General features: G+C 43.1%; 1 protein-coding gene across 1 annotated transcript in view; it reads right to left on the bottom strand.

Moving 5' to 3' along the window:
- Positions 1–1,905: 1,905 nt before the first annotated feature.
- CD48 (CD48 molecule) overlaps positions 1,906–10,132 on the bottom strand; it is a 30,478-nt gene continuing 22,251 nt past the window's right edge. The window contains exons 2-4 of the mRNA NM_001046002.1: positions 7,575–7,868; positions 4,191–4,454; positions 1,906–2,140 (exon numbers count right to left, since the gene is read on the bottom strand). Coding sequence (NP_001039467.1) covers positions 2,061–2,140; positions 4,191–4,454; positions 7,575–7,868 — 638 coding nt within the window. The 3' untranslated portion in view covers positions 1,906–2,060. The remainder of the gene's footprint in view (positions 2,141–4,190; positions 4,455–7,574; positions 7,869–10,132) is intronic.

Here is a 10,132-nt window from a genome sequence, read left to right as displayed (position 1 = left end):
GCAATCAAGCCAATAATCAAGCCCCTAAGTGAAAATGGATACTAAAAATTAGAATCTCAAAAATACAAAATAAAAAACATGGAAAAAATTGCAGTGTAACTAAGCAGTACTAAGGAGTAGAAATAGGAAAAAATAAAATGAATTTATTTAAAAATAAGGTGTTTTTAAAAAAGGAAAAAGTAAGTTATAAAAAATTAAAATTAAAGGAGTAATAAAGAACATTATTAGAACAATATAAAAAAGGGGGGAGGGAAAATATATAGAATGGTAGTGATAAAAATGTCCATGTGCTTCCTCTGTTTTCCTGCTCCAGTCAATTTTCCTACTGAGAAACCCCTCCAGTATTTCTAGGAACATCTGTGGACCTGTTGCGGGCAGTGTGGGGTTAGTTCAGACTAGATCTTGCCTTGCTCTAGCTTGTATTTGCTCTAAAATTCTATGTGTGTGCATGCATGCTAAGTTGCTTCAGTTGTGTCTGACTCTTTGCAGCCCTATGTACCGTAGTCTGCCAGGTTCCTCCGTCCATGGGATTCTCCAGGCAAGAACATTGGAGTGGGTTGCCATGCCCTCTATAGAGAAAGAGCAAATGAGCCAAGATGGCATGGTCAGGCTTTCTTGTCCCACATTTTGTAAACAATGATTATGTAACAGCTGAGGTCAATACAAGCTAGAGCAAGGCAAGATCTGAGTCTCAACTAATATCTGTGTTGCATTAGTGCCATCAGAGTATCTTCATGGCAGTTAACCCTGGTTCTTTCCCTGAGGTCCAACTCTCAAAACCTGAGCCTCTGCAACCCAGCCCCCACTCTCCACAGCGGGCATGAGCATGTGAGCCTATTCTCAGCTGGAAAGTGCTGCTCCGCATGATCTCTGTGGTGAACTCTCTCCGTTTTGCCTTTTGAGCATGTGCTGTTTCGCTGCCCTCTGAAGTTCCAAAGCTGAACCCACCTGTGAGAGGGTTTCCTAGTGTACGGACTTCTCTTCTTCACTACTCACTCCCTGGGGGTGCAGGTCCCCAATCTGATATTCCTTGTCTCCTTTTCATCTTTAACTTTTCCCCTACCTCATTCTGAGGGGACTGGTTTGCCTTTTTGGAAGTCTGGGATCCTCTGCCAGCATCCAGAAGATGTTCTGTATAAGCTGTTTCACATGCACATGAGTTTTTGATGTATTTGTTGGGGGGAAGGTGGTCTCTGTTTTATTCCTCCATCAACTTGAAAGTGTCCCCTGCCTTTTTGTGCTTTTCAAGACTTCAACTGATAGGGTGAGACTACCCCACCCCCCACCCCCACTCCCCAAACTGGAAAGGATAATCTACTTTACTAAGCCTATTAATTCAAATGTTAATCTCACCCAGAAACACCCTCAGGGACACCCAGAATAAGGTTTGACAAATGATCGGGTACCTCTGTGGCCCAGTCAAATTTACACGTAAAATTAACCATCAAAGTCCAGGAAGAAAATGAAAGGGTTTGATGAACACATAGTATTGTCTCTGCCACAGAAGTGATAAGGGGAGGGAAAGATAAGCTTGGTTTGATGTTAAGAGGAAGTGATCTGTGATAGGACAGTTTGTTGAAAGGGAAACTTATCTTTTAGTGACCCTATCAGCTCCAGGCCCATGAAGAACCACAGAGGAGGCAAACAAAGAGCAAAAATTCCCATTGTTATGCTAGTGGTGGGCCTGGGAGCTCTTGCCATCCTGTGATGAAAGACCATGGTGAGAGAGCTTAGTCGATTTGTTGGGTTTTTTGGATCCTAGGATTCAACAATCAATTTTGACAATTATAGCATTGTTTACTGAAACAAAAAAACATTGCAGAATACATTCTTGCCCACTTTTTATGGGAAAGTACATATGTACATATATGCTACAAAAACAATTAGAAAATACAAAATAAAATATTACTGAGATTATACAAATTTTATTTGAATCTCCTTTTAAACATCTCAGTCCTTTCCCCTATTCCATATAGCCAGAGCTTCGGTCCTGGTTAATAGCCGATTGCCAATGAGGGAAAAATCTTGCATTCTTGAAGTTTCACTCTAGTTAGCTCTTCTCAGATCCATAGGAGATTGAGAAGAGTGGTTACAATGATCACTAGCCAAGTTGCTGTCCGAGCTACTTCAGAGGAGGAGGCTGAAAGAGTAAGAAAATGCAAGACATTTAGGTGTCCTGATTAATTTGTTGAGAAGGGGAAGGGGTGCTGGACATTGGCATGGGAGCTTCTATAGCAAGGGAATGTATTTCCTTTCTGAATCCAGACACAGTGTCCCCTGCACATCCTTTTTCCCAGATGAGCAAGAGCTCAACCTCCCAGATGTAAAGTAGAAAGAACACAGAAATCCTTTCAATATTACTGGTTTAGCTGAGTCCTGTACATGAAGATTATCTTGGCATGTCTGTGGGCCTAGAAAAGAATCATTCTCCTACACTGGACAGCAGTTAAGTAGGGCAGACCTTCAAGTGCAGTAGTTCATATGTATGCTAAGTTTAGGGGAGAAAGGTTTGCCTGTTTATCCACACTACCAACCATCAGTACCAACTCAGTGGGGAAGGAAAAAAAAAAAAGGAAACTAAGAGATATAGAAGTATAAAGCAAGGGAGAGGAGGAGAGGAGAGTGATAAATATGGAAGGGCAATTAAGGATGCTCTTCTAGGATAATTTGGGTAGCTGAAAAGTAACAAGATGGGCTTAGACCTTCAAAAAAGAAATGTATTATTGCTTTCATCCTCTCTGTGAATGGGCAGTCACTTTCATTCTATAAAGAACAAGGACTGTGTCTCTTCCTTTTTCTGGATCTCAGGATATGGTGTTGATGTAAAGGTGATTTTAGAACCACTCAGCCAACTGGTGGTCTCATGGTCAGACACCAAAGTCTTATATTGGATCTTCGGTGGTGGAAAAGCAGGGTGTATCATGAAAGACTAGAAGAGACATGACCACTTGGTTGGGAAGAACACAGAACTTATAGTTTCTATAGTTCATGTATGGGAGCAGAGGCAAAGAAATCAGTGTAGGTGAGCAGAGTAGACTGGGTCCAGGAAGACCATGGAAGAGCCATGTTCCCAGGAGCAACGATCCCTAGTGACTGGGTGTGAAAAGGATCTCAGGTAAATGTTGGCACCACAGGTATGAGTTATTCTGGAGAGATTTATACACCAGGGCTTGGGGATGTGATTTCAGGGGTGTGAAGAGTACAGGGCCTAGAATGCTGAAGAGAGTGATTCAAATTTATCAAGTGGCCCCCCAAATCCCTAGAGTCTCTATAATTAAAAGGACTTGGTGGATCTAATTTAACTACCACTCACTGAAGGCTTCTTAGATACTGTGGTAGGTAGTTACCTGTATTGTCTAATTTAATTCTCAGAACAGTACGCGATAAGAACTATTATTTTGTCTTATTTAAGAAGGACATGACTTGGAGAAGCTAAGTCACTTGTTTAGCTAATAAGTAATAGTCACAGGATTAATCCCAGGTGTGATTGATTCCAAAATCTATAATTGTAGCTACCCCACAATGGGACCTGTGTAGGCTTGAGAGAGAGCCAGGAGTGATGCTCTATTGAGTGGGGCCTCCCAGGAGACAGAGAAATCTGAAACATGAAACCCAGAGTTTGCCTTTCCAACTTTATCAAGGGGCATACACCTGGGGAAGAGCAGAAAATCTCAGTCTTAAGGCCAGGTTCTCTTGCTCACCACTCGTTCCCACTCATGTTCATCCACTTGGCCCTTCTTTCTTTTGCTCCTCACTCCTGATTAACCATTTCTTGGCCCTTCTTTCCTTTGCTGTCTACCAGAAACACATTTATGTTGCTGCACAACAGTATCTGGACTGTTCCTCTACTTGCCTTTTTCCTCCCTACTCACCTTGAAATCTCAGATTATCCTGCAAGGACCCTGCCCTCAGATTCCAGGACCATGCACTTATTAAAGCAGGGAAGGAAAAGGGGACATGAGAGCCCTTTGCAGGTGAGGACACTGAGCTCCACAAAGGTGAGGGAAGCTTGCTGGGAGACCATGTCAGAGACACAAGAGAACCCAAGTCTACCACACCTCACTAGTTCCTTTGGGATTCTCCATCAAACTCTATGACAAGTGGATGGAAAAGATCCCTACACTTTTCTTCATTCAAGAGAAAACTAGTTACCCTGTGCCCACCTCAGCTCCCTTGGCAGTGTCTCTTACCTTGTACACAGGGTGAAGTGAAGTTGATTGTGCTGTTTTGGCTGCTTACAGGATTGCTGACTTGGCAGGTATAAGACTTTGAGTAGTTTTCTGGCGTGTGGACCACTTGAAGCACACTGCCCTGTAGCTGTTTTGGAAAGGACCCTGATTCCCAATACCAAGTGTAGTTTACAGATTGGTCCTGGATCACACAGGATAGCATCAGTTTGCAGTTGTTCATTTCCCATAGCTTCTTGACTGTTATGACAGGCTTCTGTACAGGGTCTGAAGATGAAGATGTTATAAGATGAGACAATAGGTTTATGCATTTATGAAGCTTTTATGCTGGGAGGTTTTAGCCAACAAAGTGCAAAGGGAGGTCCTGAGGAGCAGCCATGGAGAAGAGGGCCCTGTAGAGGGAGCTAGTGAGCAGCTTTGACCTCTGTAGGCTTCAAAGGGAAAGAGCTACTCCTTGGCGTGAAGCTAAACTGGATCCAGAAGAGGGAGCCAGTTACCCAGAAACAAAATGGAGTTATGCCCATCTGTGGGCCAGAAAGAACAGCAGAGTTTTAGCACAGAGATCAGCTAGAGTTGAACTTGATATCCCAACTGGCTGAGCTACTCAGGGCCCCTTCTCTAGAAATGACCCACACTTGGCACCTTAGCCCATCAGTCAATCCTTCAAGAGTTCTTGGGCTCAGACACAGTGAGAGTCCTGGGGTAAGAGATACTGCTCTACACCTTTCCTGAACTCTGGCAGAACTACAGAGAACCTCATGGACCTCCTGGTGCAAGCTGGTAGTGATGAATTGCATCTGTTAACTTTGGTATCTCAGTGCCTGCCACAGAGCAGGTATTTTGATGAAAGGGAAAGGTGAATGGATGTAGGGATGGATGTGTGTAGGGATGAAGCAATTATGCAATAGAAAAGACAAAATACTCACTTTACAGTGAGACAAGCTTGGGTCCTGGACTTGACTCTGAGAGAGTGGCTCTGAGAGGCAAGACAACTAACCCTCTGAACTCCTTCTCAAATGTAAAATGACCCTACTTCATAGCACAATGTTAGTAAGATACAGTGCCATCATCTATGAGTAAGTGCTTTTGCTGGGTGTGATGTATGCATGTTGAAGGTCACAGCATCATCACTGATTTCATCCTGCAGGCAGATGGGTTGAGATGTAATCCCATCATATGCTCCTTCCTTGACTAGGACTGCTTTACCTGAAATCCTCTGAGGTCTTTTCCTTCTGGTCAAGGGTAAAACACCTACAGAATCAATGCAGCTCAGAAGTCATAGGATTAAAATGTAGCAGAGAATTGACCCAATCAGAGCTGACTTCTGAGTTGTAGGTCTGTGAGGGGCAATGGAAGCTCTACCAATCTGACCTCCTGAACTCTAGTTCCATCTCCTCCATGAAACCTTATCACATTGCTGGACTCCTCTTGCATACTTTACATAAGCAGTATTCATATGCTTACTCATTTCCTATGGTCTGGCCTCAAGTCTTATAAACCTTCCGCATTTCCCATAGTAAGCAATTCAGCCCTGAGCACTCCAGAGCCAGATGGAGCAGTCTGGTTCCAAGATGCCCCCTTTGAGCTTTAGAAATTCCTGAGCTGGACAGAAGGATGATCCTTCCACTAATCGCATCCTCAGAGCCTTATCCAGAGGCAAGTGTACTAAAGCCACATAAGCTTATGGCTTGTAGGATATTCAGAAATTTTGTAAGTTGGTTGTGAAATGAAACCGATAGCAGTTTACAGTTGGCTGTGATGGGAATATTTGCCACAAAATCTGGTAAATGATGTATATTTCAGATTTTTTTTTTTTTTTTGAAAATCACTGTAGGAACCTTTGAATATTTCCTGTTGCTAGTACATCTTGCAGTTTTAGGACATATGATATGCAGGAAGTGAGCAAGAAGGCGATTCTAGCCTCTTAGACCAGGGACCATCATGACCCATGTTAGTGGGACATGAATATATACAATTTCTTCATTCTTTGCAGCATTTTAGCATTTTTAAGGCTCCTCACCAGACACAAAATCTTCTGGCACATTTTTTTTTGGTTATAATTTTATTATTTTTGACTGTACCATGTGGCATGTGGGGTCTTTGTTCCTCAACCAGGAATTGAACTCAGCACGCCCCCTGCAGTGGAAATATAGAGTCTTAACCACTGGACCACAAGGGAAGTTCCAGCATTTTAAAAGTGTTTTCACTTTCATTATCTACTTTGATTCTCATAACATCCTAAAAAGATATAATTATCCTCACAATATGATGAGGAACACAAGGATCTGAGGGGCACATCTCCCTTGGATGTCTGCCCAGCCCTCCTCCTCTAATAATTGACAATCTCCCCAAGAACCAAGTTTCTGCCTTATAAGCTGACTCTTTGGACCATAAGAGTTTAAATCACATACCTGAACCAAGATGGGCTAGTCAATTTCTCTTTCTTGAGAATTTAAACTAAGAGATATGAAAGCCTAGAGAGAGATAGTCTGTACTGGCAGGGATCCACTTTCACACTAAAGATTCCAGTGGCTAGAGGCTCTAGACTGGGCCAGGGTCTCATTCTTCCTCATCTTCAGTCATTTTCAACTCTTCTAAACTTCTTTCATTGCTTTAAGAAGTCATAGCTTTAAAAAAAAAATCTCCTCTTTTCTAAAGGTATATCAAGTTGGCCTCCATTACTTGCCATCAACAGAATCTTACCTAATGGGACAGAGATGTCAAGATCTATCTCCAAGGTCACACAGCCAGTAAGTGTGGTCCAGTGGTTAAGAATCTGCCTGCCAATGCAGGGGACATGGGTTCCATCCCTAGTCTGGAAAGATCCCACATACTGCAGAGCAACTAAGCCCATGCATTACAACTACTGAAGCCCACACATCCTAGGGCCAGCAAGCTGCAGCTACTAAAGCCCACATGCCTAGAACCCATGCTCCACAACCAGAGACCACCACATTGAGAAGCCCATGCACTGCAACAAAGAGTAACCCCCACTTGCCACAATTCAAGAAAGTCTGCATGGAGCAATGAAGACCCAGTACAACCAAAAAATCAGTTAAAAAAGAAGAACTCAGAACTTATTTGGATTGACCACAAGAGAACATGAAGAGAATAGAAAGGAAACCATCTTTATTGTCTCCTTCCTCTTCAAATCTTAGACTCTCTAATGTCAGAAGAGGTTTTAAATGTCCCAAAGTTATCTACTTTTGGGTCTGCTGGCCCAGACTCACTTCCAAGTGGAACTGGCTCCAGGAGAAATGGATTAAGCCTGTCCTGAGGTTTTTTTCTCCCCCTCCCATGGAGAGTCCCCAGAATCACCAGGAAGCTTTCCAGTGATCTGTCTGGGTCCCCAGAGTGGCGACTAGCCCTTTGGTTACCCTAACTCACCAAGCACCATTAGTGAGATCTTCCATTCCTTCTCGTCTCCATTGTCCTTCAGCACCCTCAGGAGGTAAGTACTGCTATCTTCCTTCTGGATATTGCGGATGAACAGTGCGCCACTTTGAGGATGAAGCGTGGCCCTGTTCTTAAATTTAGTATTGAAGTACATAGGCTCATCAAATTCCCACTCTACAATCTTCTGGTCAGTAGTATAAAACCAGGTGAGTGACTTGTGGTTCTTAGGCAGATTGGAGATGTGTAGAGTCACATTGTCGCCAGGGATTGCATATTTTGAATGGCCTGCCAATGAAAGTCAGAATGAGTGAGACCCATTTTAGAGAAAGCAGAGCTGCCCAGTAGCCCAAAGCCTGGGCTGGTGGAACAAGGAAGAAGGGAGAGATTTTTGCTTGGGAGGAGAGAGTATGATCTTTATCAGAGGACCTGACCCCTGATAGGGAATTCAGTGAAAGCTAGAGCTTGAGAAGTGGGCATGGGGATAGGCAACGTGCTTATAATCCATCTAATTCTACCCTAGATGATAAAGAAAAGGGACACTGAGCTGGCCCTGCCTCCCTTCCTTACTCTCATACCAGAACATTTTCAAATAAAATTATAAGTCACATTTCCCCTCTGTGCTTGTGATCCCTGTGACTCAATTTAGTTCCCTAGCAGTGGCTTCCCAGTTGGCATTAGTGGCAGCTAGAATACACGTGCCAATGCAGCAGACACAAGAGACACGAGTTCGATCCCTGGGTTGGAAGACCCCCTGGAATAGGAAATGGCAAACCACTCCAGTATTCTTGTCTGGAAACTTCCATGGACAGAGGAGCCTAGCGGATCCATGTGGCTGCAAAGAGTCAGACATGGCTGAACAACGGAGCACACACAGCACTAGGCAAGAAGTAAAGGAGACACAAGGTTTGAAATGAAGGGGAATGAGAGTTATTCGGTGACAAAGTATTATAGAAGAGTGAGCATTTTACTAATAAAAATATCGTGCTATTTTTCTGGCTTTTGTGATCTTTGTATTTGTCAGCTTTTTAAAAACTTGTGACACATTGGGACTTCTGTTCTCATCCTAACTACATTTATTTTTGTTCCTATTTGTATTTACAGTTCTATTCTTTTTCTCGTGAGAGCACTCCAAATTGTATAAGCCTCAGTTCTAAAAGACCTGATTTCATGAAGGCAAGAAGAAAAGGATGATAGCCAGAAAATAAAGATGAAGGGAGGTCTGCTGACTCTTTTGTGAATGAAAGAAATCTATGTATAAATGTATAGAGTGAGAAAGAGCAGTGAGTGCTCAGTCACTTCAGTCATGTCTGATTCTTTGCAACCCTATGGACTGTAGCCCACCAGACACTTCTGTCCATGGGGATTCTCCAGGCAAGAATATTGGAGTTGACATGCACTTCTTTAGGAGATATTCCCGACCCAGGGATCAAACCCATGTCTCTTATGTTTCTTGCATTGAGAAATAGCAGTAGAAAGAAGCTAATAGGAAAGAGGAAAGGGGAAAGAGGAAAGAGGAAAGAAGCTAATAGGAAAGAGGAAAGGGAAAGAGAGTGCGGGGAGCGAGCTCCGCCTCTGGCAAAGGTCATGAGGAAGGAGGCTTGGCATACGCAAAGGCGGGATCAAGCCTCAGGAGTCTCCCTGGAAATTCTCGAGCAATCTACCCCCAAAACCAGAGTCTGCCTACTTTCTGCTTTGTGCTTTCACCTACACCTCTGACTTTACGGGGGGCTGTCCCCCACTACCTCTCTGAAAAAAGTTAGCTTACAGCTCCAGTTAATAATTCCTGGGTGTGACAGTGTTTAACCTACAAACTCCTTTGGAAATCCTCTAGCCTGCCTGAATAGGTTTTTCCGGCCTCATGTGATTGTTCAGAGCCTCCCAACTGTGAGAGGCAGGAGATGTTCTAAACTGTCTAAACACAGATTCTTTTGAGTAGTTAAAAGATTGATTAGAAATTGTATTGGTGAAGGGATTTTCACTTGTTGGGCCAATGTTTGCTGCTAAGTTTCCATATCCCTTACCTGCTGTGTCCCTGGCAGTGTATTGATTAATATAATTGGTGAAAGTAGTAGCTTTAATGTTTGTAACCTGGGACCCTTGAGTTAATTCTTTTTCTTGTTATAGCCCACCACACCTTTGCGCTGTAGGAATGCAACTTTATCTAATGCTTTTGGAGGGTGGCTCCTGACCAATCACCTTTAGAGAAAAATAAGTTTTCTGAAGAAAAGGTCTTAAAATGTTAACAGGCCTCCGGGCCAGAAGATGATGCAAATCACCTAACTTTTGCATATGCTAAGTTTGCAGGAAGAAAGCCTGGCTTGCTGCCTGACTCTACCCCTTCCCCCATTATCCTTTATGCATAACTTAAGGTATAAAAGCTACTTTGGAAAATAAAGTATGGGCCTTGTTCACCGAAACTTGGTCTCACCACGTCGTTCTTTCTCTTACCTTCTGGCTGAATTATTCAGCCTCTTTTCTCCACTGAATTTCCTCACTGAGCTATCCTTATTTCAGCCTCTTTTCTTCACTGAATTTTACTGAGCTATCCT

This window comes from Bos taurus, chromosome 3, assembly GCF_002263795.3.
Source record: "Bos taurus isolate L1 Dominette 01449 registration number 42190680 breed Hereford chromosome 3, ARS-UCD2.0, whole genome shotgun sequence".
In the NCBI taxonomy this organism is placed as follows: Eukaryota; Metazoa; Chordata; class Mammalia; order Artiodactyla; family Bovidae; genus Bos; species Bos taurus.
The sequence above is the reverse complement of the archived record's forward strand: the minus strand, read 5'-3'. Positions and strand labels throughout refer to the sequence as shown.